General features: G+C 33.6%; 1 protein-coding gene across 3 annotated transcripts; it reads left to right on the top strand.

Moving 5' to 3' along the window:
• Positions 1-4: 4 nt before the first annotated feature.
• On the top strand, positions 5-27,930 carry LOC124532553 (fatty-acid amide hydrolase 2-A-like). Of its 3 annotated transcripts, XM_047107507.1 has the most exons (13): positions 5-147; positions 433-459; positions 972-1,014; positions 14,440-14,608; positions 15,866-16,091; positions 16,423-16,640; positions 20,970-21,081; positions 21,331-21,509; positions 22,112-22,231; positions 22,879-22,980; positions 24,401-24,568; positions 26,146-26,325; positions 26,889-27,930. In XM_047107507.1, the coding sequence occupies exons 4-13, from the start codon at positions 14,441-14,443 to the stop codon at positions 26,976-26,978; spliced, it is 1,563 nt and encodes a 520-aa protein (XP_046963463.1). In that variant the 5' UTR covers positions 5-147; positions 433-459; positions 972-1,014; position 14,440; the 3' UTR covers positions 26,979-27,930. The 3 variants fall into 3 exon arrangements, with proteins under 3 accessions (XP_046963463.1, XP_046963464.1, XP_046963462.1); XM_047107508.1 differs by lacking the exon at positions 972-1,014; XM_047107506.1 differs by lacking the exons at positions 5-147; positions 433-459; positions 972-1,014 and adding an exon at positions 7,681-7,788 and having other exon boundaries at positions 26,889-27,929.
• Positions 27,931-27,979: the final 49 nt, after the last annotated feature.

Raw genomic sequence — 27,979 nt, 5'->3', positions numbered from 1 at the left:
TTCAAGATTTTTCGGACTTATAATTAAAAAAATATATTACAAACATAGCGAGGGTAATAAGTGAGTAACTCTTGATTCGAATATTATTTTGATAAAGTGATTGATTTTTGTGTGTTTTACGATTCTGCGCAGGTATCACTCATACCGGTGAGTTGATCGATTTACCTCAAATCTTTCGGTTCGATGACCTTTTGATATTTTGCTCTGGTATTGTGCATCAAATATTATTTGTGAAATTAAAAACAAATTGTGAAGAAAGTGGACTATATAGATATCTTTATAATAATTCCTCTTAGAGTTATGACAATTTTCTAGTGGTAAATCTGTTTGTAAAGTAAATACTCAAATTTAATTTAAAAATATATTTATTGAATTTAAGTGTTTTTACGATGTGACATGTAATTTTAAATACATGTTTATTTACCTTTCCAGGTGCCAAACAAACCATTAGGAATCTGAGTAAGTGTTTATACAAATTATTTGTTTTCACCTTGTTGCACATTGTTTTTGTTTTTATTATCTGGAAAAAAAGTCAAGCAAATTTTATGAGAGAAAAATCTTAGTAAATATTTTTCTTTATAAACATTTGAAATGATCAAATCTTTATATTTTCTCTGAATAGCTTTATAAAAAAATGCCTTTTATGAATTATTTCTTTGCTTAGAATTTATAATTTATAAAGTAAAATGTTCTATATAAAGTTAATTATATTTTGGTTTTCTAAATTTATAAATGTTTTAAGTAGACTTTTTAAAGAATGATTTAGTGTTCTGAAAAATATATCTAACTTTTTTCTTATTCCTTTGCTTTTAAAACTGATAGTCAAAAATGCTAGTATGGTTTCGTAATCTTTTCACACAACTTATAATCCACCCAAGAACATACTTTTATCAACATTTAATACAAATATTATTTATTCTTTTTTTTTATTTGATTATATTTACTTATTTGTTTTTTATTTTTACTGGCAGTTTGAGTTGGTGCATCATGGCATTCGAGATGGATTTTAATTTTGTAAGTTTTTTTTATGATTTCCTAGTATCTCTATTTCCAATGATTTTTAAATATAATCAAAAGCTTTTATTATTTACCAATATTTTAACATTAAAAACAAGTACTGTGGAGCTTCTACAATAGTGGAACACTTATTTAAATAAACATTTGTACATATGTATTACTGGTAACATATGTGTTTTGAATTTCATAGTAATAAATAATTTACATATACTATATAGTCATAAGTATATCTTTTCACAATAATAGGAAACAGAAATTGTTCTTTTAATAAACATCAATTTCATGTTATACATCTGCAGGAAGTTTTTAGACGGCCACATTTTTTATATGTTACTCCTTCAATTTATTTAGATGAGAAAGTCAGTCACACAAAGAAGATAGAGAAGGTCAGAGTGGCACTTTTTTGTTGTTACTAAATTAAAGAATGTTCGTGTTCTGCCTATACTTTTCGCTTGCTTTGTTTTCATTTAAATAGTTTAAATAGATGAAACTTTTTGTGCAGAAAAACATTGTAAACATTTTTACAAACAAAAGAAAAAATATGAGGTCACCTGAAATTCTTTGTTTGAGTATGGGGCGACAACTTCAGATATTTTTGTAATATTTATATGTACCCGTTAATATTGTGCTGCCTTATCCTACCGTATATTTCATTTATTTTGTAGGTAGTTTTAATTCAAAAAATAGTTAAAGATTTACCATTATATGCTTATATTTTAATGTATATAAATAATTAATTATAATCAATTAGCTACCCGCCCCGGCTTCGCACGGTTGCAATAATGATACTAAATATACTACAGAATTTGTTTATTTACGAGATTACATTAGACACTTCTAAAATTATCAGTGTTTGATTATATGGTCCAAGTATTATATACAAAAACCTTCCGCTCGAAACATTAAAAAACCGCATCATATAAGCATAAATAAGTACAGACTACAGACAGCGCTAAGCGACTTTGTTTTATTCTTTGTAATGATGATGAAGCTACCGGCTATTTACCACAATGCTCTTAATGCAATACTGTAGTTTATAATTAGCTATAGCATTTAAATTAATAATTAATTTAATACGTTATTAACGTATTAAATTAATTATTATCTAATAATTACCTTTATTGTACGTGTCATTGATATTTTCATTTTTGCAAAAGGTAAGGTCGTTTAAGTAAACCGGAAACGGAAGTAGTTTTGACCTCATTGACATTGTATTTTCAACCGACTTCAAAATGCTGACACCGACTCCAATAATGACAATAATTGTAACTACATTATACATATAATCGTAAATCGATTTTTAAGTCGTCTAATGTTCTTCATTTCATTTTATTAGGTGAACTCTAATAAATCTTTGAATAATTATTATTTATTACTTTTTAGTGCATATTAATTTGTTTTGAAATAGTGTTTTGTATGAAGTCGATTTTTCTTTTTGTTAAGATTTTTATTTATTTTGTATTTATTATTTACAATAATTAAGCAAGGAATTATAGCAGTAAATGTACGATTGATAATAAGTTCGTATTAATTGTAAGCACCCTCGGATGTGCTTAATTTGTGTTTATAATTCATCTTGTGCTCGTGCGGTAAGGGAAAACAATGAGAAAACCTTCATGTGGAGCATGAGAATACGCCGCGTTTATCCACCATCCCACACTAGAGCAATATGGTGAAATAAGCTCTAAACCTTTACTCAAAAGGAAAAGGAGACTTTTGACCAGCAGTGAGAACCTACTCTTTGACAAGCCGTGACATAAAAATAGTATTTACGGCCACATGATCAGAATTGCGACTCAATGTCTAGCATTTTTGCCACCATTCTACGCCTATGATTATAATTTTAAATATATACATATAGATATACTCATTAATTACTAGGAAAAAGCTGCGGACACAACTAGTTAAAATTGTTCATATATATAGTGCTTTATTTCTCCTCCATTGCCGACGTTCTAGTTTATTTCTATATTCTTCATTTCGTCATTACACCCTGAAAAGTGCAACTGACTTTATATATTAAAACTGCATTAGGCTCCGCAACTCAATTAAGATGCTAACAGGCTGTTTACATCTTTATCTTTATTATCTTTATATTTTTATAATATATAACTTTATCTTTTTGTATATATTTTTTGTTCAACTGCTTATTTAAATTTATATCGTTATGAAAAAGCAGGAAGACTTAAAGGCTCAGAAATTATTGTTGTTTATACGTCTTCTATACTTTAGCAGCTAAATACAAAGTGATAAAAATTTAATTTGCCATGACGACGTTGCCACAAATTTGCATCTGTAAAGATAATCTAACTATCCAAGCGAACTAGCAGTAAAACGTACTTTCACAGATAATTTCACGTCAAGTAAACATTCTCTATTATTAGTTTTCAGTTTTTGTTGTTGAAATTTTCCGCAAACAGCTTATGTACGCTACAAAACTCTATAAACAATTCTAATTTTCGCAGCACTTTACGCTATGTAAAAGTTGTAGCACTGAATAGTCTAGTAGTTTGTTTCAGGCTTGCAGCGTTATCAATTTTGTAACTGCCGGGATATATGAGATGTGCTATAAGTTGCACTTAGTTTTCAGTCAGATTATTCATGTTGTGCTGAGTCGTACTTTTATATTTACTAAAACACACAACATTAATAATATATTTATATTTACTAAAAAATACAATAGGTTTAAAACATAAACATACAAATTTTACCTATGCTTTTATTTAAAACCATTTTAACATTCAACAAAAATTGTTAAGTCATCGATTCGGCTTTTAGGAAAAAATCTAAATCTAAAGGAAAAAAATAACTCTTCCATGTCTTCCATGTCTATATGTCTGTCTGTCCGTCAAGATCTTTTTTCTCAGAAATGCTTAGAACTGAATTACACATTGGAATTGCTAAATGCTAAGGTTTGCCGTTCTCTGGAGCTGTCTTAAGGTTATTGATAAATCAATAATCTGCAGTTTTAGGCGATCCAAATATTTGACCGTCTATTTCGCATTTCAGATACAGTCGCAAAAGGAATGAAAACATAACTAGTACGCGAGTCCGAATCACATCAATCACAATTTTTTTACGTTTTCTATATTCGTTCTCCGATTTTCGTGCTAGCCATATTTTACTACTTGAATATGTGAAGTTCATTTTGATTTTGACGACACTGCACGTTTCATCTTTGAAAGTAATGAACGTAAATAAATTCTGAACACGCACTTTAAACGACACTATAATAGTCGTTGATATCAGGAAACTTATTAATATATTCAATAACCTTAGACTTGAGGCAGATCAACGAACCTATATGGTATGTTGATCCTTGTCTCAATCTATGGAGTATGTATTCAAATCAGATCTTTTTCTCGGCGATATTTTACATTTGGAAGGAGACTAGACGGCTAAAAGACTGTAAGCTTTAAACTGTTTTTTTTTTCACGCAGAAAAATCTTCAGAAAGGTAACCGAGCCCCTCGGAGGATTGAATTGAAGGAGCTTGATTATGTTGTAACAAGTTATGCGGTATTCGAACTCAATAAACCATAACAATCGCTTCTTCGACACGGAATGGATATGGGATCGCGTTGATATAACGCATCCACTGCCAATCCCGTGCTGTGCTTATTGGCTCAGAAAATCTCTCTTCAGAAGACCATGGTGATCTTAAACCTCAATCGCTTGTATTGCATGGCAGCGGCCATTCTTGCTGTCTTCCTCCTCGAAGCCATATTAGATAGAAAAACCAAGGCTCCAACCTTAACTATTGACGGTCTCAAGGTAACAATCCATTTTTTTTTGGTCATAACTGTCGGGCTTAGGAAGGATAAGACTTCGTTGTTCCTTCCCCGTTTCTACTATATCATTTCCTGCTGGGTCAAGATGATCTCAAAGGAAAAGGCTACGCCCCCTCTCTCCCTGCTTGCAGGAAGAGGTCTCTTGCGACTTCACAGACCATGATCAGCTTCAAACTCCTTAAGCGTATGGTGAGAAGTGTGCGCTACAGTTATGACACAGGCTTCTTCAAAGCAGCCAGAAAGTTTGCTCCGCTGAAGCGTTGATGCGTAGACCGCTCGCAGTCGCTAGAACCCTCCGGTGTTCCCACCGTTTCAACCCTTCTAGCACAACCGGAGGGGGCACACCTTCCCCGTACTGATAGAGTGCGCGTGTCTGCTGATCTTCTCGACCATGTCCGCTAGACATAGACACTCTGCTGTGAGCTTTGGATCTTAGCTTGGCAATGGCGGACTTAGTATGGTTACACCATATCGTCACTTCACACAATACTTACTATATGATTATAGAGTATTTCAATGTCCGAAACAGAGATAACCAAGGTGTAGAATTATATCTTCCATAAGATTTTACATCGCGATTCTATCAACAATTTCTGAGTTTTGAAAAATTGTTTATTTTTTGCCTCTTTTATGTACGTAATTTGAAAAATGAAAACATTATTCGCCGCCATAAATTAAATTGCTTAATACGGTCCTATTGTAGCACAAAGATGTCCAATAATTTACAAAGTCCTTGAGGCTGAAAGAGGCTATTTGTTAAATATGTAAAGACAAAACATTGGCAAGCTTTGAAATTATATTGCAGGAGAAAAATTGAAATATTCACGCATAACAAATTTGAATTAAGGGTTGAAATTAAACAAAAATATCTCCTTTATCTATAATGCTGTAGATATTTGACCCAAAACTGAATTTGAATATTTACATAATATTTCACAAAATATGTTCTGACGCTTACTATTTACATTCCTCTTTTCGCATTTCCTGTCTTATACAACTAGGGTTGCTAGGCGTATGGATAAAGCCGGACATAGTTAACCTTTTAATAGCGAGACAGTTTTGTAAGGTGTAATCAAATAGAAGAAATAATTTTATTTATTTTTTGGCAAACGAAATACATTCGATTTTATTTATATTTCATTAGAATTTAACCATATTAATGGTAATAATCAGATAAGCTTTATCTTACATTTAAATTTTTTATCGTATTTTTAATAAGAAGACAAAATGTTCAATAATGTAGTGTATTTTATACCCAAATGTCCAGTCAAATTAGATGATCTATCCGGCTATTAGGTTTGATGACCTGGCAACCCTATATGTAATGGGTTGAAAGCCAAGAAAAGTACAGAGGTCACCCACGTGTAAGGGTACACATCCCTTTCTGAGCGCAATCTTTTTGTATCTGTAACGAATTACAATATTAATGATATTTTATTCATAGCTTTAAACTGGTTTTATACCAAGTTTGCTAGAGCAAACTAGGTGTTAAAGCCAAGTAAACATTGATGTTTTCTTGGTGGTAGGGCTTTGTGCAAGCCCGCCTGTTTAGGTACCACCTGGCACCCACTCATCAGATATTCTACCGTTAAACAACAGTGTGCAGTATTGTTGTGTTCCGGTTTGAAGGGTGAGTGAGCCAGTGTAACTACAGTCACAAGGGACATAGCATCTTAGTTCCCAAGGTTGGTGGCGCATTGACGATGTAAGGAATAGTTATTATTTCTTACAGCGTCATTGTCTATGTGTGATGGTGACCACTCACCATCAGGTGGCCCATATGTTCGTACGCCAATCTATTCCATAAAAAATGTTCCCTCTTCATACTATAAGTTTTCGGGTTCGAATCGTCATTAAACGTGGGTTTGATCAATATTGGGCTCATATGATGATGCTTAACTTTTCTCTAACAAACTCCATGAAAAACTATATCTAAAATAACCATAACTGAATCAAACTAAAAAATAATACAAATTCATTTTGTATAAACTACATATAATAGATAGAAAGAGAAAAAAAAGAAAGGTCGCTCGGTGGGAGCATAAAGGTTTTCCCTTACTGGACGAATTCTGCCAGTTCAATCTGCTGTACGCCGCGGAAAAAACTTCGATCTCAAAGTAGGTAGTGTGGTAAGTTCGTATCATTAGAATCATCGCAATGATACTGACATTCACTCATTCAGGTCTGTAAGACAAAACATTATTTATTTACAAACAAGTCCAGTCCAAATTTTTTTTGCCTTTGACGTTTCATATCGCCGCTACGGAGTAACGATGTTTGTTTATTATTTACTTTGGACGCAATATTACGTGGTCATGTTGCACGACACTGTTGTGATTCGAATACGTTTCGATCTTGCCTTGTCCAGAATCACGACTTAACTAGAAATGAAGGATTGATTCAGATTTACGTGATAAACGTGAACCATTTATTTAGTCCACTTATACAGCTCGTATAACAAGCCAAATATTGCTAATCATCAAGACAAAGTCGCTTATCCATGTATGTCCCTATGTATGTTTAGATCTATAAAATTATGTAACGGATTTTGATGCGGTTTTTAATAGTTTTTGTATATGCTTAATACATGCACAATATAGTTAAGAAACACTGATAATTTTAAAAGTTTCTAAATAAATTCTGTAGTATATTTAGTATCAGTACTGTACCCTTGCGAAGCCGGGGCGGGTCGCTAGGGGAGTTTAAAAATTACAATATATATAATAACATTATTATTAAATAATGGTAAGAATAGAGTCAAGTGTTTCATTTATAATTGGAATGAAAATTGAAACTCATACTGGACTGTTTATTTTTCATACGATACACAGTTGTGGTAGGCTGGACGGTTAGTACTTTAGTCTTTACCGCGACATCGAGGAGGTAACGCGACAATTGCCTATTCGAGCGCGGAGTTTAATAAAAAAAAAGTTTTTAGAATCGATTTTTCAGTGTTATTGTTATATATTTTTATATCAAAAGTGAGTATCGATTAAATATTAATCGAAATTTTTAAATTAATTATCATTTAATTTTTTTTACAAAAAATACAATGGAATAAATACTTTTTTTAAATATTTCAATAACATTGCGAATATATTTTTTTGTGAATAATATAATTAAATAAAATCTAGCTCTCTCTCAATCGTGCATTCGAAAATAATAATATTAATAGAATGAATCAAATCAAATAAAAATAGCGTAAAAATATCGTAAAAATATCGTACTTCTCTGTATTGATCGATGAGTTACTAAAAAAAATATCAATGTTTCAAGACTATATAACCTGAGATCAACATATAATATACACAAACAAGACGTGAAACATGCATTGCATATAAATTTGTTAATAAAGGTGTACGGTGACGCATCTCTAATAAAAGTAAAGAACGTACCGTATATGTCCCACTGTTGGACAATGGCATCCTTTCTGAAGGTTTGTGAGTTACAGCCTGGTAACACAGACAGACGGACGGACAGTCTTAGTAATAGGTACCTGTTTTATCGTTTCAGTATGAAATCCTAATATTGAAAATCCGTACTAAAGACAAAAATAAAATAAGAAAAAAAATTACATACTTTATATTTCATTCCACTTTAAGGAGAATTATAGAATAGAAAAGTATTAATAATATAATAAATAAATTAAACAAATATTAATAAATTAAACATGTATTTGTTTTTTAGTATTATTTTCATCGTTTGAATTTTGCGTCTGTGTGTTATTTACTATATACATTTGATTCAAAAATTTATATTCGATATCTCATTCCTCTGTTGTGAGTCACAAATCATATAGTACAAAATTAATTCTAAATAAATTATTCTAATTTTTAGTCTATGAAAGTCAAACATATTATGTTTGCGTATATTAATATTGTTTTCAATGAAGATTATTATAAATAATTTAAAATTATACAAGTTTTTATAATAGTTATTTTTCATCGTTGTAAATAAAATAAATTTATTTTGAACTAGGCATATTCGTGCAGATTTTAACCTGCTACCTACAGTTATAATATTGTGTTCTAAAGACTACACCGCCCAGTAAAGCAACTCTGCTCTACGAAGACATATTTTATTTTTCTGGTTATATCGTAATAAGTTTTTAACTCAATGGATAATCAACAATACCCTATGACTTACCTATATACTACAAAAAAGTATTACCCACATCCTTGTACCATACTTACATATGTACAAATAGATAATTGTTAAAATAGCTAAGATTCGCATTTAAATTTTAATAACATTTCCTATTTCAGAAACAGTATTCTGATTTTGAATATTGTTTATGAAATGTGATATTTTATATTTATTCAATAATAGTTGTTGCCCGCTACTTTTCTCTCATTTTAAGAGTTGGTTATGTTAACACATAAAAAGCAGCCCTTCTTTGAAATTTAAGCTTGCTTCATAGCAATTTTCATCAATTTCTATTCCGCCTTTTGGCAGTGTCAAACAGACCGACAGTTATTTTCGTATTTATAATTATATAGTATAGAACGATAGATTTGCAATAGTTCACGTTTCAAAATAAGGTTTTTTATCTGAATACAGCATGCAAAAGAAGCTCAGTTGATTTTTTTTTCAACAGTAACAACTGTCTACACGTGTATGTTTGTTTTTTTTTAGAATAGCCTGGGGCGATCGCTTCATTTCCAAGTGTTACAAATCCTTTACCTCAGAAACATTAACAATTTATACATTTGTTACATGTGTGCTGGTATTTTATACTTATATGTTGTATTTGTACATGTTCATGTAGAAATATTATAAAATTTAATTCCTTGTCCCACAAAATAACTATTAAATTTGTGTAGTTAAGTAACATATGATTAGATTATTTGATAAATTATTACTAACCCTTGTAACTCAGAAATCTTATATACGACATAGCGGCTAAAATGTTGCAGAGCATAGAAAATATCATACGAGAATAACGCTTATATATACACTATAAGTAAAAAAAATATTGTAGTATCTTAGAGCACTATAACATATAGGTACTATGATATCGTCCAAGGCTGTAATCGTCTTAGGTAAGGCTTCAAGCCGATTACGAAATGCCACGTGGGTAAAGTTAATAGATGGCATTTGTCACTAGTTTATTTCCAATAGAAATTCTATGCAAAAAACGGCAGTAATATTGTTAAAATTGTATCGACATTTTTCAACAGTATATAAAACCTTAGCTATTGTTTCTGGAACATGAACTATCTCTGTCTGAAAATAACGTCGATCAATCGCCCCGTTGCATGAAGGACATACCAACTAAATGAAGTAACTAAAGTGTAAATGTCCCACTACTTATTATTGAGCCGAGATGGCCTAGTGGTTAGAACGCGTGCATGTTAACCGATGATTGCGGGTTCAAACCCAGGCAGGCATTAATATTAATGTGTTTAATTTGTGTTTATAATTCATTTAGTACTCAGCGGTTAAGGAACACATCTTAAGGAAACCTGCATGTTTCTAATATCATAAAAATTCCACCACATGTATGTATATTCCACCAGTATGGAACACATTCCACCGCGCTTTTTCAAATGCAGGTTTCAAACCTTCTCCTTAAAGAGAGAGGAGGCCTTATCCCAGCTGTGGGAAATTTACAAGCTGTTGTGTTACTATTAGTAAACATGTGGAAATTGTCATCGTGTCAACAACCCGCGTGCAAATAACGTATTGGAATATTGAATAAGATGCAAACATTATTCTTAGGAAGATATCTTGGTTCCGTAGTGGTGATTTCCTTTACCTAAATAAATAATAAAATTCCATAACTATAATTTAATCTTTGATTTTATTATCACAGACGCGCTGTAGTGCTAGACAATCATTTCTGTACAATAATATAATATACAATATTCACATTTTGTGTTCGTATCGTAAGATTGCATCGCAGGCTGACAGCCTCACAATATGCAATCGAGATGAAAATACGTAGCACAAATGAATATACAGAGAAATGTTGTATGTTCCTTGAAAGCATAGCCATTTACGCGATCAAAGTTTAAATGTTCTTGCAATTTAGTTCAAATGCTACACAATTTCTGTAATACTCATATTTTTCTGTATACAAGTTTAAAAACTATGAAATGAACTATTGTTTTCTTATACTATAAACATACCAACCGTAACACAAATACAGGTGTAAGTTTTTTTGTTTATGTTGTAGCCGTTTGGTTATGTGCACCACCTAATTGGGCACCACCACCAGTATTGGCGTGGATATTGGCCTTGTATGAAATATTAACTATTACCTACATCGCTATGGTGCAAGAAAATTGGTAAAGATGTTCTTACTTACGATATCATATTAGAAACCTTGAAATGCTCAGTGTTTCCCTACTGACCATCCTAATGTCCGATTTCCTAATGCTTAACAACGGAAATGGCAAATTTCCGTATAAACTTTCATTCACTTATTACTGTCTAAAGTGATGAGTATTTTAAACCCTTTCTCAGTTTGCTTGAAACTATATGAGAAATTCCTAAAATTTTCCGAAATTTTTAAATCCCATTAGTATATTAACAAACGTAAAATATTAACATTTAAACATCATTAAAACTTAGTTTAATAAATTAATAAACTTTTAAATTTGTATAGTTTTTTAATATTTTCAGTTTACTAGCAACCGACCCTCTTACTTATTACTGTTAGGTATCGAAGTAAACAAATACAGTATTAATTAATTAGCAGCTCTTTCACTGAAAATAGTGGGTACTAAAATGCAGAGTACATTGCATTAATACCTTACGAAAAGCCCTTATTTTTTAAATGGACCAAGCCGTGAATGAGGATCATATAATCCTCTATTATTACGTACTTAAACTATAAGTAGAATATTCCTTTTCATAGATGTTTGTTGAAAGTTGAAAGAGTCGAGATGGCCCAGTGGTTAGAACGCGTGCATCTTACCGATGATTGCGGGTTCAAACCCCGGCAAGCACCGCTGTTTCATGTGCTTAATTTGTCTTTATAATTCATCTCGTGCTCAGCGGTGAAGGAAAACATCGTGAGGAAACCTGCATGTGACAAATTTCATAGAAATTCTGCCACATGTGCATTCCACCAATCCGCATTGGAACAGCGTGGTGGAATATGTTCCAAACCTTCTCCTCAAAGGGAGAGGAGGCCTTTAGCCCATCAGTGGGAAATTTTCAGGCTGTTGTTGTTGTTGAAAGTCAAGTTCTTTACATGAATCTGTATATACTGCTGTAATATAAAATGTTACATGTGTTGCAAAGCTGTGAATGCCGTGATATTATAATCGTACACTTTGTCAATTGTCTCAATTTGACATAATATGACGAACCAATTTCAGTTACATTGTGATTTAAGTGGATACGTTTAGTGATACATTCAGTCGACTACGTATATGTTATGTATCACAAACTCGTTAATATTCATTTTTATGTTGTAAAAAAAAGAAATAAAACTTGAAAATTCTGAAAGCATGAATAGGTAAACGAGGTATTTTCAAAGATTTAAAACTGATATCTTCCTGACCGATTCCAGTCACGGAGATTATTCTCAGCGGAGACTGGCCAGCTATTTTAATGCACCACTTTGTCAACACAGGTACACTCTCTATTACTTCGTAAATCAGCTCTACGTGCTTTCAGAGACAGGGGTTGTTTAACTTACAACCTGCGGGTTAGAGATTTTCTTGACAGAATAACCCTATATTTTTTTTATAGTCCCATTTACACCAGACTTCGAGTTAGATAAAGGAGGTAGGGTATAAAACTAAATTCCATCTTTTATCCAATCCACGGAATAAAATTTTCTATTTGTATTTTAATATACAGGGTTATTGGTAATTCGACGTATTCTGTTATGTGGTGACTATTTGCAATAATTTTAACCCTATAGGCATAGTACGAAAATATACCGTTTGGGAGTTATTTCGTCTTTTAGCTTTTTTAGTATTTGTTAAAATTCAAAACTTTATTTAAAAAAAATGTCAATGAAAATCTATTTTTTTCTTCTGATTTATTACTCATGAAGCGGTTTCAGGAGCCGCGGTTTGTTAATTTATGTACGTGTATTAAGTACGAATTTACAAAAAATAACTCTCCTTTAAGGGACCTCTTCGTGAGGATAATGATAACGATGGATTCCTGCAATATGCACTGTGGAACATGTTGTGTGCTATGCTCTTATAGAGAGTTCCTCGGATTCGCTTATTAATACTCTATTTAGTTATTCTATAAATTCCCCAGTCTCTTTTTGTATATATCTGCCGTTACATATGTTTTTAATTTTTTTGTAACAATTAAAAATCATACAACAACAACAACAACAGCCTGTAAATTCACACTGATGGGCTAAAGGCCTCCTCTCCCTTAGAGGAGAAGGTTTGGAACATATTCCACCACGCTGTTCCAATGCGGGTTTGTGGAATACACATGTGGCAGAATTTCTATGAAATTTGTCAGGCAAAAATTTAAAGGTGAATGATCAAAATATCTCATTAAGCGTATATCGTGTTACTCGTTATAGATCATTGGTGAACGTAACCACAATAAGCGATTTAATATGTATATACAAATACTAAGACATTTTAAAATCATTGTATGTACGTATGTATACGCAGCAGTCAACGGACTAAATTATATTTTACTAGGAATTAGCCACGTGTTCATTCATTTAATTTAATATGAATGCCATTACGAGGAATTTGAATACTGTTACAGTTTTAAATTCCTAGTAAGCGGTTACATACAAATGAAGATAGTTAATTAAGGCAGTACGATGTCACTATTGTAGGTATATGTATTAGGGTAATTTCACTATTGATCTACATATATGCATATAAACTGAAACATCTGAAGATCTTCAAAACTATAGGTCCGATTGTTATTCTTTACGCGACGTCACTACGAAAGGAATTATAGAGCTGGTTTCAAACCTAACTTGACTGTATTGGTATGAATTTTAGCCGTACGAAATCGAGACGGAAAAATAGTCCATCCTCAGCAAGCCTTCACTCTATCCGATGTGTTTGTAACTCGGTCCGAAGCTTAACAGAATTTTAATGTCACGCGATATATTTTACCCGTCGTGACAAATTGAAGGTTCACTGTTTTTTCCCCATTTAAATTTAGTACATGATCCGTTCTTTGTTTGTTTTACAAAGTAGTAGCTAAATAGGAGTAAGTCGAATTTGATTAATATAAACTTTATTCATATGAGAATAGTTTTTTTTTATGATTGAATATTTACTTTGACTTAAGTCTTGTACTACATTTAACCACACTCATTTAAAAAAAAAGAGTTAGTCAAAAGTAAGCTCAGAATATACACAGTGTTCCGCAGTTGGACACATAGAATATATACCCAGTGTTCTATCTTTTATCTAAGATCCAGACAAATACCAATTATTAATTAATATGCTGGCTTTTACAGTTAATCAAGTGCTTAGCCCTGAAGGAAAGTAACACTACGACACACGATTGAACTGTCAGACATACGTATAACCAACAATAAAATAGCGTGGTTCCTAAGTTCCAAATCTTCATTTTTAACAGGAGGATGTTACAGACTTTCCTTTATATACCATAGAGCATTCGATGAAGCGAATATGTATAATACAGCGAGTAAATAAGATTATCTTTCTTTACAGAATGGAGGTAGGCGTGCGGATAGTGGGCATCATTCTACGGGTATTAAATTTCCTTTTGGCCCCATTTTTCTGGCTGCGTGCGAGAAACCGGATGCGAATACCTCCCATAAAGGATACACTGCTTTTAAGAAGTGCTACAGATATTGCTGCGGCGATACGGAGCGGAGAAGTAAGTCGTACTGTTGCTATCATGTGTTACGGCCTTCTCGTATTATCTTAGTCAAACAAACTTCAAAACTCTTTATACTATGTTATTAATTTCCTAGTACACCACATTACAATAATAAAAAATCAAACAATAAAGTTGTAATAGCGATAGTTATGAATCGAAATGGCCGAGTGGCCAGAAAAAATGAATACTAAACCGACAGGCGACACTGAAATTTCATGTCAGTTAGTTGTACTCATTAGTTATCTCCCGCTTGGTGAGGAAAGCATTGATATCCGAAACATGATTCATGGATATAAATAACATGCGTGGAATGATATATTTAAAGATTGTTGCTTTTACTTTTGCAATCAAGTAAGAATTAATTGTGTAATGCAAAACTTCATGCCGTTGAAGATGTCTCATGCCTAAGCTTTCTCTCAACATTTGCACGTGATAGAACCTATTTAGCAACGAAACACGGAATTGGCAACGATACCGTATTGCACAATACCCCTGCAACCAAATCATTAGCATATTGCCCGCACTCGGGAATAAATAATTTTAATTGTATTACAAGACAGCTTTACCGATGTAGCATTGAAAGTCAAACATGATGTGTGTGTAAATGTTTTATTTAGACTGAGTGCACTTCAGAATTGAATATATATTGACTTATTATTATTACTTAAAAACAATTAAATGCTATTCGTTATACATATGTAATTATTTTCTATCGTCTTAGTAACTAAAGGCATTAATGGGAGACTTCTATAATGTTACGCCTATATATGTCAATTTATATAGAAGCTAGATAATAATATCGTCATATCTCGCGAATTCGTTTTTTGTAAAACGACAATTGTTGTTTCCAGCGTCGATTTTTTAAAATAATTGTTCGAAACCTAATTATGAGTTGTTATCTTCATCCATAGACATTATTATTGGTTACCATGAGAATATTAAAAATCGTATTCATATAACCATATTGTCTGAAGGACGATTTAGTTATTAATTAGATACACGACTTACTCACTTAATTGTTAATTGATATAACGCTTGTTATATCAATATGCTAATGTTATAAGATATAACGCTTATACAGCAGCCGTTTCATTAAATTTTTAAATTAAACATACATTTCTCTCTATCTTGCATTACAAATTTGTAGTTCAAAAGAACAAGACAGCAATGTTTGATTAAACGCCCCCCTTATTTACAAAACAACATTTATATAATATAAGCTGATATTAACAAAACTCAAAATGTCCCAATTAGCTGACAAGCGAAGAAGTAGTATCGAGGTACATAGCGAGATTGCAAGAAGTGAACCCGCTACTGAACGCTGTCGTCGACGAGCGCTATCGCGACGCCTTGAATGACGCTAGAGAGGCTGACCGATTGATCTCTGAAGCGAGAATCAGAGGAGATTTAGATAAACTCATAGCTGATAAACCCTTTTTGGGAGTTCCTTGTACTGTGAAGGAGAGCTGTTCGCTTGCAGGTAAGTTTTTTTATATGTATGTGTAACGTAAAATTTTTATATGTATTTAGTTTTAAAGTCATGAGTAACTTCTTAAATTTGCTGTTGTTTGTTGTTGAAATGTGTATTTTTAAGTTTATCAGTAACATTTGCTACTCTCTATAGTTAGTGCCAAAATATTAAAAATGATCATATCGTGACAGGGACACTTTTAAAGAAGCCAAATTTCATAATTTGAGCCGCTAATTAGATGAAGCCTTAACTTTGATTAACACAGATTTTATGACTTCTAATCAGCTATGATCTTTCTGCTTCGTTATATACTTTGTTAAGTCAGTTTTACCTGAACTAGGTCTATCGAATGCCGTGGGTTGTCTGGAGCACGCGGGTCGTCGCGCGACCTCAGACGGTGGAGGAGTGCGTGCGATACGTCGCGCCGGCATCATACCACTCCTCGTGTCCAACACGCCCGAGTTATGTCTCGGCTGGGAAACCACCAACCTGCTGCGTGGCACCACCAACAACCCGTACTGCCTCAACCGAACCGCTGGTGGATCGTCTGGAGGAGAGGTGAGGTGTTTCCATAGTAAGACTTTGATGTTAATATACTATGTGAAGATTAAAGTATGAAAACGAATTTAACTTATCTCATAGTTTAGGCTTTTCCCGACGAATAACAAGGAGTAATACTATAATGGTTCTTTTGATCTAGTCCAAGACTCTCCAGATAGTACTCAAATATTTTATATTTTTAATATGTTTTTTAAATACTCATAAGTGTTATATATGATCATAAACTAAACTTATCCACAAACTTAACTAAAGCTATCCACTCGGGTGAAGCTGTGGTATCAGCTAGTATAATTATAAAAGTATCTGCGCTTCGCAGTTTCCCTGGCTTTTGATTTAGAATATCGTCGTATCAAGCATAAATTTCAAGTTCTTGTGTTTACATAACTTCAACTACACAAATATCGAAATTAAAAATGTTATATTAATAATTAAAATCGAATATCGTATACGACCTTTATAAAATTACATAACAAAAGGAAACTTGATTTCCATATTATGCAATAAGTCTCATCCTATAGTTGATGAATTGGCCGATAAAATGCCGTTTATATCGATATTAGTTTCCGAAACACTGATAATAGTTTGTTAACTAATAATTAACAAGATTCCTGTTTTCTATATTATTGAAGCCTGACCTAGACACTATTTACATAGCCCTCTGGCAATGTAAAGTTTATTGAGATGACTCGATAGACAATTGTTAGATTACTAGTGTCCGGCTAATAAAGTATAAGCTGCATTTCTGCAGATTATAATCTAGAATAACACATAAAGTTTTATTCTAGATTATAGTCTATTCCATATTTCATCACATTTCATACGGCCATTTAGGCGTGGCGTAACCCATCCGTCAAAATTTATTATTAATAAAAAATATTTCATAAAAATTAGCTGTAATTTTTCAGTTTAATAACTAAAGTGAAAATATGAGTTCAGCTTAATAAGCTAGCCATTAGACCGATGAGACGATAGCCGCCCAATTTGAAAATGTATTGCTGAGATTGTGAATGGTCAGGCTCAATCATTTGAATTCCATTGTTGGCATTGAATTGACTGTATATAGATTGCTTTATACTGCAAAATTAAATTATCTAAAAAAGTGAAAAAGCAAAGATTCAGCCTGTTTAAGTCTCTCCTGTCGAAGTGAAAGTTTTAGAAATTATAAAATCGATCTCCAATACGGCTTGGGTGACAGTTTTCCTTCCAAAAAACGAGAAAATTCAGTTTGAACCCTATAATTTTAGGGTAAGATTCGTGCCTTTGGTTGGTTACGATATTGATTCTCTTAACTTGAAAAAATACATGTCAGTTGGTCGTTAACGGTCGAAGGCACTAAACTAATTGGCATTTGTATATGAGAATCTGTTAGTACCCGCTCGTTAATAGTCAAAGTAAATAAATATAAGTATTTATTATAAAATGACATCAACTAACATATATTCATTGCAAATAATAAAACGAACACATAATATTTACATTATATAAATAACTTGTTGTCGCCTGCGGCTTCGCTCGCGTTTTTGGGATTGGTTATTATGTGTTAGGCAAAAAATAGCCTATGTAAAATGTATATGCAAAAAATAATACTTTCTTGGAATTCAAGTTTGTTCAACACCAAATTTCATCAAATTCATTTCATTGGTTTGGTCGTGAACAAGCGACCGACAGAGTTACTTTCTCATCTAGACACCCGGTAGTGTTTTAGCCAAGTTCAGGTAACAGAACTGGCGAGTAGCACCGTTTGTAATACATGAACCATTTGGAGCCACTTTTGACCCCTTCATAACTCAAAAATTGTTTGACATATACGTGTCAAATTTGGCTAATATATTAAAACTTGCGAGATACACATGTGCTCCAAATTTCATAATTATATCTCAAACGGTTATTTCGATATTAATGTCCAAAAATCGTCATTTTCATCACAGACCTATAGATCAAAATTATTTCCCACTTCCAGGTGACCTAGAAAGTTCAAATTTGGCATACCGGGATGGGAGCGTTGCGATAAAATGTTGACGAACATGTACGAGCACGCAGAGAAATAATCCAATGCCTTGCAATGAAACCTCTTAGTCACCTACCAAAATGTCGAAAACTGCGCGTTATTTCGACTTCAAAGTCGACAAAGTTTCCATTCAATTGCATATTCTTAACAAATACGTTCCCTGAGATTTTAGTAGAATATGTATGTCGTGACTGAGATGATTTAAGTATGCACTGTAGCGTTCCAAGCGGGGAACCTTATTGCTTGGAAGAAGAGTATCGAGCAAGCATGCTGAGCAAAATTCTTGTGAATGGATCCATTTGAAAAATAGAGAAGGTACATTGAGACGTCGACAAAAGCAATAGCGTACGTAAAATTACAATACAATTTAAACATAATTTAATCGAAGAACTGGAATGAGTAAAAACTAAGTTTCAGATATAAGGTTGAGAACAAGTCCCTATTTGCTTGGCATATTCTACTACTTTTCACGAATCACAAGCACGTTAGCCTTGACAGTGCTCTTCTCGATATAAGCTCCTCTATATTTAGTAAAGGGCAGGCTTACGTTGGCCTATCCAGAGTTAAAACCTTAGATGAGGTATCTTATCAATTTAGTTTCAGGTCAAATTAAGACAAAAGAGCTCTATTGTAGAGTACAACCGTATGCGCAAGTTATACCGCCTCGTCTTGGCCAAATGAAATAAAAAACATAAAAAATCCGGATACTGAAAGCGTGCAAAAATATAGAACGTAACATAAGAAAGAGAATTAAACAATGGTTTAACAACAACCATTTGGTAATTATTTTGTTATTAATAAGTACCAACTAATAATTTATGTACAAAAAGTAATTATATCCCATCAAAAACATAAATGTAAAATGAGAGCCAAGTTCATTACTATGAAATGTTTTTGATGGAATTTATAATATTAGTATTGATTATTTCTTAACCATTAGCTACATAATGTAAGAATATCTGGATGCTAACTTATATTTAAACTATTTAAAACATTTCCTATATTTTTATGCGAATTCAAAACGAGGAAAGAGCTCCTCAATTCGACTATATTTTAGTCTTCAAATTTCACGCAGGTACTTATTTTGTAAATTGATATTTGATGGTGATCTGTAAGATTTACTTATCCATCGTTATATCAGCATGTTTTGTTTCCTTAAAACTAATTCGTTATGATCTAGTTAGTACGTTCAAAACCAATCTAGATTTAATTCAAAATCTGATTGTGATAAATGCATTTTCGAAAAAGTCAAGTTAAACGCTTGACTCGTGGTTTGAATACATGATCTCGAAATACATTGGCTTATAAATTATCCACTAGACTAAGAGGTCACACCAAAGTCGAATCTTTTTACATAGTATGTAAACGCGAATAAAATTGTAACAGACAAGGTTATGCATTGTATACGTAAAGTGCATTAGTAATTCAATATTATACACAATACACGCAGTTCGTACGAATGCCAGAAATAGCTTTATAACGTACATTGTTTTAACTTAACAATACAAGCCTTGTCTGTAAATGTTAAGTCAGCCATTTAATGTTTATGTCGACGGTATTTTCATTTGCAAGAATTCACAAATATTCTTGTCAGATATGATGTAATGTCGATACCATAAGATCGTAATAAATCGAAATATTATCATAGGAATTATAGATCTGTTCACTCACAAAGGCGCGCCCCACTACGTTTATTTAGTATCAGCGTGCATTAGTATGAGTGGCACTCGTGCTTACAAGATCAAAGATGTCGATGTGTGCGTGATGCGACTAAAAGTAAAGATATCAAGTACTAATAAACTTATATTTCTTGAGATCATTTTATCAAAAATAATAATTTAATCAAAAATCAAAATAAACATTATTCAAGTAGGCTTTTATAAGCACTTTTGAATCGTCATTTTACAATTAAGTGAAGCTACCACCGGTTCGGAAAGTAGATTCTACCTAGAAGAACCGGCAAGAAACTTAGTAGTTTTTCTTTTTTAACATTAAAAAAATACAACGTCATATTAATTAAATACAATAATATATTGCATTTGTACATTGTACAGAACATCAGTTACGTATTATTTTAGTCAAATAATATTAAATCAATCAATTGGGTACAATTAAAAATATACATGTCCGTATTTACATATATTATCTGTTTTGGAAATGGTACTTGGTACCTTGATGCAAATTACGTATGTACATATGTGTTTTGGAATTTTCGCCACTCGATTAGGTCTTAAGAGAGCTGTTATAGTTTATGAAAATCCTTTGGTCAATCTTTGTTCAAGTCTAGCAACACTGACTCACGTACTAAATGATTACAGGCCGCCTTGCTGGCTTGCGGCGCATCCCCGCTCTCGGTGTCATCCGACATCGCCGGCTCCATCCGGATTCCCGCAGCCTTCTGCGGAGTGTATGGACACAAACCCACGCCAGGTGAATCTCTTCTTTGTTTAATTACAGGCAATTTTTAAAAAATAGAGGTCGTAGGACGTTTCTTTACCGTTTTTCCTGTATATGGCGTACAAGAATTTGTGTTGTGTTTGAAATGTTTTAATTATTATTAACCAGAAGCAATGGATTGAAAAATATTTCCTTCTACACAGTGACACATAAAAGTAAATTCATCATATTGTTTTTGCAATATTGGAAAAAAGGTTTTATACATCTTTATATTTCTTCCAGGTATAATATCTATCGAAGGTCACGTTCCAACGTTAACAGATGAAAACTACGCCAAGTTCCTAACGGTGGGTCCAATGACGAGGTTCGCCGAGGATCTTGGACCACTTCTTAAAATAATGGCGGGCGACAATGCACACCTATTGGAGCTCGACAAACCCGTTCATCTGGATCAGTTAAAGGTAAAATTGATATGCAAAAATTGCAATTTGAAATATTGCAGAGGATATTAAACTTGATCCTTCATTGAAAACAACCATGATTTTACAAGTGCCTGATTAGCATTTTTAGTTTACCTCGCGCTCTATGATGACAGATAACATCGTGAGGAAATCCATGCGGACTTCTATAACGTCAGATAAAGGTCTGTTACATGTGTATCAAACAACCCACATTGTATCAATCTGCCCGTTTTAAATAATTAAATAAGAGTCGAGATGGCCCAGTGGTTAGAACGCGTGCATCTTAACCGATGATAGCGGGTTCAAACCCATGCAAGCACCGCTGATTCGTGTGCTTAATTTGTCTTTATAATTCATCTCGTGCTCAGCGGTGAAGGAAAACATCGTGATTAAACCTGCATGTGACAAATTTCATAGAAATTCTGCCACATGTGTATTCCACCAACCCGCATTGGAACAGCGTGGTTAATTATTTGCCAAACCTTCTCCTCAAAGGGAGAGGCCTTTAGCCCAGGAGTGGGAATTTACAGGCTGTTGTTGTTGTTGTTGTAAATAATTAAAGTGTAAATTGTATCTGGATAAAGCACCGTCGACGTTGGCAGGTGTTCCACATGTGCGAGGCGTCATCGTCGGCCGCCCTACTGCGCGTGCCGCGTGCCGTGCAGAGCGCCGTCACGCGCGCCGCTCTGCACCTGCAGCGCCGCGGCGCCACGCTCGCACACGTGAGTACCGCGCATTGTGTGTGTAGATTGTATGTCCAAGAATGAATGCAGTGTCATTGTCCAATAGTATGGTAACTCGACGTGACAACGGGATCTGCACTCCTAATGAGTACAGGATGTCACGCCGCGTGCCGTGCATCCGTACGCAGAGAATGTATGTCCAAGAATAAATGCAGTGTCATTGTCCAATATGGTAACTCGACATGACAACGGGATCTGCACTCCTAATGAGTACAGGATGTCACGCCGCGTGCCGTGCATCCGTACGCAGAGAATGTATGTCCAAGAATAAATGCAGTGTCATTGTCCAATATGGTAACTCGACATGACAACGGGATCTGCACTCCTAATGAGTACAGGATGTCACGCCGCGTGCCGTGCATCCGTACGCAGAAGATTGTATGTCCAAGAATAAATGCAGTGTCATTGTCCAATAGTATGGTAACTCGACATGACCCAAGACATCAGGATGAGCACCCCTAAGTTAGGCAGTAAAAACTCACACCCTTGCAGTTGTAATAGCAGTGCGTGCGTGCGTGCGTGCGTGCGTTAGTGCGTGTGTGTGTGTTTGTGTGTAATTTCATTATAATACTTTAAAAACGGTAGCCTAAATATTTTACTAAGAAGTGCGTTTTTTTTGTTTTTAGGAGAAATTTACAGAGTTGGAAGATTCTGTAGAAATGTCAGTATCAGTTTTCTTCTCGATGAAAGATATACCCAACATGCTTCAAGATCCCGCAAATCCAAAAGTAAGTGAATTAATTTATCTTAAAAAAATGATATCAAAAAAGATTCACTATATTGATTTCTTTGACTAGAGTCCAAAAATCTCTATTAAAAAATTAAAAATAGGAATCTTGTATACTACAGATAAATAAAAAAGTATAATATTTAATTTATAGGGAGTCAGGTACTCTTTTAAATTCTGTTTAAAAGAAATAACTGATGAAAAGTGTCATGTAATAGAAGAATATTTTATTAATTTAAAATTCTACTTGACTGACTTTGATACCAACCACATAGTGTTACCATCAGATGGTCCATTAATCCTATTAAAATCCAGCTGTAGTACGACAAAAATTAGAAGTAGCATCGGAAAATGCAATGAAATGAAAATAAAGCCGGTTACTGCCGATTTACACAACCAAAAGAAATAGCTCCCTATCGCACCATTCGACGCTATTCGTCGCTATAGATTCTCACGTCAGTTCAACCCGAGAAAACTAATCGACGTCTCAAATTGACGAATATATTATGTCATATGATTTTACAAGTTATTGAATTTGTGTATACTGTAAATGCTACATCTAAGTTGTGTCGTACTATATATTTAAATCGTTAAGCATAACATATTATTTGTCCATATAAATCCTGCTCAATACGAGCTACGAGCACTCGACAAGCCTGGTGATTGTATTGTGTTATTAATACCTGTTGACTTCCAAGCATTAAAAGCATTTAAGACATTAATTGAAATAATTGTATTTAATTAACATGACGTTGTATTTTTTAAAATGTTAAAAAAGAGTAACTACTGAGTTTCTTGCCGGTTCTTCTCGGTAGAATCTACTTTCCGAACCGGTGGTAGCTTCACTTAATTGTAAAATGACGATTCAAAAGTGCTTATAAAAGCCTACTTGAATAAAGTTTATTTTGATTTAAAAAAATTTTTTTTTTTTATTAACATAAGAATTAACAACATTAAATGCTTAAATATATATATACAAATATGAACTTAAAACTAGTTACTGTATAAATCTTGACCGCGTGGAATGGTGGCAAGAATGCTAGCAGCATTTCCCCGTTGAATCGCAATTCCGATCCTCTGGGCAAAAAACGAACCAGCCCTCCTGTCACCAGTGGAGGCAATGAGGCGAGGTGTTATACTTTTGATGAAGCTTTTTGCACTTTTCATTTCATCGAAATTCTGTCACATGTGCATTCCACCAACCCGCATTGGAACAGCGTGGTGGAATATGTTCCAAACCTTCTCCTCAAAGGGAGAGGAGGCCTTTAGCCCAGCAGTGGGAATTTACAGGCTGTTGTTGTTGTTGTTTTTGTTTGTTAAGCATAACATATTATTTGTTGATATAAATCCTGCTCAGTGCGAGCTACGAGCACTCGACAAGTCCATTGGCCTTTGTATTGGTGATTGCATTGTGGTTGCAGCACGACCGCAGCCTGGCGCTGGAGCTCGTGAAGCTGGCTGTGGGCGGCGGGTCGCGCTCGCTGCAGGCGCTGGGCTTCGCGCTGCTGGCGCGCAACCTGCTGTACATACCGCGCGCCGCCGCGCCGCGCTACCGACGCCGCGCCGATACCCTGCGCCGACTCATGCAGGTAAGCGACCCAGCTACAGGCACAAGGGACATGACATCTTAGTTCCCAAGGTTAGTGGTGCAGTGACGATGTAAGGAATAGTTAATATTTCTTCCAGCGTCATTGTCTATGGGTGATGGTGACCACTTACAATCAGGTGGCCCATATGCTCGTCCGTCAACCTATTCCATAAAAACAAAAACAAAACAAGCTTACCTTTGAGTGATATGAGAATCGTTAAGGAATAAATTTAAAGAAATCAAGATATTAACTGTTGCTTCTTAATATATATTCTCTAATGTTATGTATGTACGAAAAAATATTAATGATTTCATGAGAAAATATGATACTCATAACATTGGTACAAGGAACAAACACAAACTTGTTACTCGACTGCGCAGAGTCAGTAACTCCTTTGTGGGGCAATGTATACGGTTTTACAACAGGATCCCAGAAAGCATTCAAAATGCCTCTGTTGTCAAATTTAAAAAAAAATATTAAGGAACGCCTGTGTGCAAAAGGTATTATTTCATCTCATATTAAAATGTTTATTTATATTATATAACACAAACAAAAAAAAACCCGCTGAGTTTCTTTCGCCGGTTCTTCTCAGGTCAGGGTATTTTCATTCCGAACCGGTGGTAGTGTTTCAATTGACCATCAACAAGAAAGTGTAATGCTTCTATATTGAATAAAGTTATTTGAGTTTGAGTTATGAAGGATGTCTTCTGGTCGAAAAATCGCCAGTGAAAGCTGCTTCCACGGAGACAGCGGTTTTGGATAAACGGATGTCTAATAGATGGAGATGGAATTTGGAATTCCGAAGCCATTTCAAATGTTAAAATTAAGCGGCTCGATCTAAACAATTCCTCGGTAGAAGATGCAGACTGTGCCAAAATCTCAACGCAAAGCCAAATCAAGCAGTATTAAAGCTTGATGGTCAATAATTCGGGTCGCTCTACGTTGAAAATGATTGAATGCATAACGTTTCCGATTTCCTGGTATTGGGGTACTATCGCCTATTCCGATCACAATCTGAGTAATCATTTGTCAATTAATATATGATATCAGTACTTACAATGATGTTCTAGTAAACAGATGTCATTAACGCGCAAAAAGTGAAGACTAGAAAACGTCCTAATTGGGACGTTTGCCTTTAGCCGTTTTCATCATAATTATGCCAGTAATAAGTTATAATGCATCATAATTACGTAGTAATACGTTTTGCGTAATTAAAACATCTAGTTATGCCTTTTAATTATTGTTTTTATCAATCTTTTTTACCTGTAACGAAATGTAAAATAAACGGTCCCCGGCGCGGCACACTTTTTTCTGTTGTTTAGTATGGGTATAACATATCTGTTTATTAGAATATCATTGAGTAGTTATAAAAAAAGGTTACGAATGTTGGAAAATTTGGAAGAACTATTAGAAAATTGAATGTTGTATTTAGTATTTATTATAAATGATCAAAATATATGTACCCGGACAGAAGAGACGAAAAATGCTCAACGAGATTTTTGGTCATTGCTATCTATGAACTAATTGTATACCGAATTCTAACAAATTCGTCACGTGATTTCATCCGTGTGTGCCAGGAGAAACTGGGTGACTCAGGGGTGCTGCTGTACCCGGTGCACAACTCGCTGGCGCACTACCACAAGCAGGTGTTCCTGCGCGCGTCGGGCGTCATGTACACGATGCTGTACAACGTGCTGGGCCTGCCCGCCACCGCCGTGCCCGTCGGCATGCACGCCGGCCTGCCCGTCGCCATACAGGTCTGTGATCACTTCCGTTGTTACAGATGTGTATACCGCCTTATATAGATTATAATAATAATAAATTATTAATTGTATATGTTTAGTAACAGAAACAAATTAAGTTTTAGGAAAATTTATTATTAGTATTCGTTTTTGCAAATGTATGATATGGATCCTATATCACGTTTCGTTAATTAAGTAATTAAAAAAGTACCACTTTGTCTTTGTTTGGTATTTTCCTCGAATAGTTACAGCAGGCTAAAACTCTTCGCTAAGTAATGTTTTTCAATATTTTTTTCTTTTTTTTACTCAATTTTTTAAACAAAATCCTATCATTTTAATTATTTTATCAGCGAAGATTTTGACAAGTCACAGGCGCGGAGCGTCAATTTTCTTAATGTTGACTATTCTTTACTTGAGTAATATATGTTACAACGTATTGCGTCAGCTTTTCACCGAATTGAAAACGCCTTCATTCATTTGTTTTTGGAATAATTCGTTCCATTTTTTAAATAATGAATAACATATTAGACAAGATACAGTTCTATCCCTTTTTATTAACATAAGACTATAACTTGCAGGTTATCGCTGCACCGAACCAGGACAGATTGTGTTTGGCAGTTGCGAAGGAATTAGAAAAAGAATTCGGAGGCTGGCAACCCCCAACATAAATTTAGTTAAGGCAACATTTAGGTATAAGTGTCAATGTCAATAAACCACATATATGACGTGGTAACTTTTATATGTAATTTAAGTATGTTAGTACTTAGTCGGTTTTGGATTGCGTTTTCTACCTTCCATGAGCCTAATCAAAGCGTATTCTATATCGAAGTAAACAATTACTCGACAGTTTTAAACGCAAACTAATCTTTTTATAAAAGACTATTTTTACATATGTCTAAAACTCATTTCATAGTAAACTTAAATACCATCAAAGTATGAAAATCTTTCTTAACAAAAATTATATTTTCATATATACTATTTAAGATGACTATTTATATTTATTAAATAAAAAAAAATCATTAAAATTTCTACGTAGAATTAGAATGCAAAAGATTTAGATGTTATTTTCTTTATATGTTGATTTACATAAACATTATTTACATTAAAGCTTTAACTATATGCAAATCAAAGTTAGAAATAGGTACTAGTTAAAATTATTACCGCATGTTGGCAAAAATGCTAGCAACATTTACCATTTCAATGATAATTCCCATTTCCTATCCCGTGGTTAAAAAACTAGCCTTCACGTAACATGTATTTAGCGTAACATGAAAATGTCATATATTATGTAATGAAATGGACTATAACTTACATAAATACTTATAAGAATATAAGTCTTCTGTGTGTTGATGTATGATGTGTAAATGTTTTCAATGTTAGACATTTCACCAATTAAATTGGTGTCTAATGAATAAAATGTATCACTTTTATAATAATTATCAATTGTAAATAATAAACTAATATTAATGTTAATTATTTTGTGTAAGAATGATTTAACTTTTTTAAATAATAATCTTTAACTGTCTTTTAAATCTGAATGTGCTGTGAAAAATATTTAATTAAGTGTTTTGAAATGTATTTGTAACATAAATATTCTTAAAAAAAAATACCGTATATCTACTATATTCTTATTATTATAATAAAATCCTTCGAAACGCAACTTCTTTCA

This window comes from Vanessa cardui, chromosome 9 (assembly GCF_905220365.1).
Source record: "Vanessa cardui chromosome 9, ilVanCard2.1, whole genome shotgun sequence".
Taxonomy (NCBI): domain Eukaryota; kingdom Metazoa; phylum Arthropoda; class Insecta; order Lepidoptera; family Nymphalidae; genus Vanessa; species Vanessa cardui.
The sequence above is the reverse complement of the archived record's forward strand: the minus strand, read 5'-3'. Positions and strand labels throughout refer to the sequence as shown.

Excerpts from the sequence above, each read along its gene's own strand:
- LOC124532553 (XM_047107508.1), top strand. The coding sequence starts at position 14,441 with ATGGAGGTAGGCGTGCGGATAGTGGGCATCATTCTACGGGTATTAAAT. Across the intron at positions 16,092-16,422 it reads GGAGAGCTGTTCGCTTGCAG|GTCTATCGAATGCCGTGGGT; the intron begins GTAAGTTTTTTT and ends TACCTGAACTAG. Across the intron at positions 16,641-20,969 it reads GTGGATCGTCTGGAGGAGAG|GCCGCCTTGCTGGCTTGCGG; the intron begins GTGAGGTGTTTC and ends AAATGATTACAG.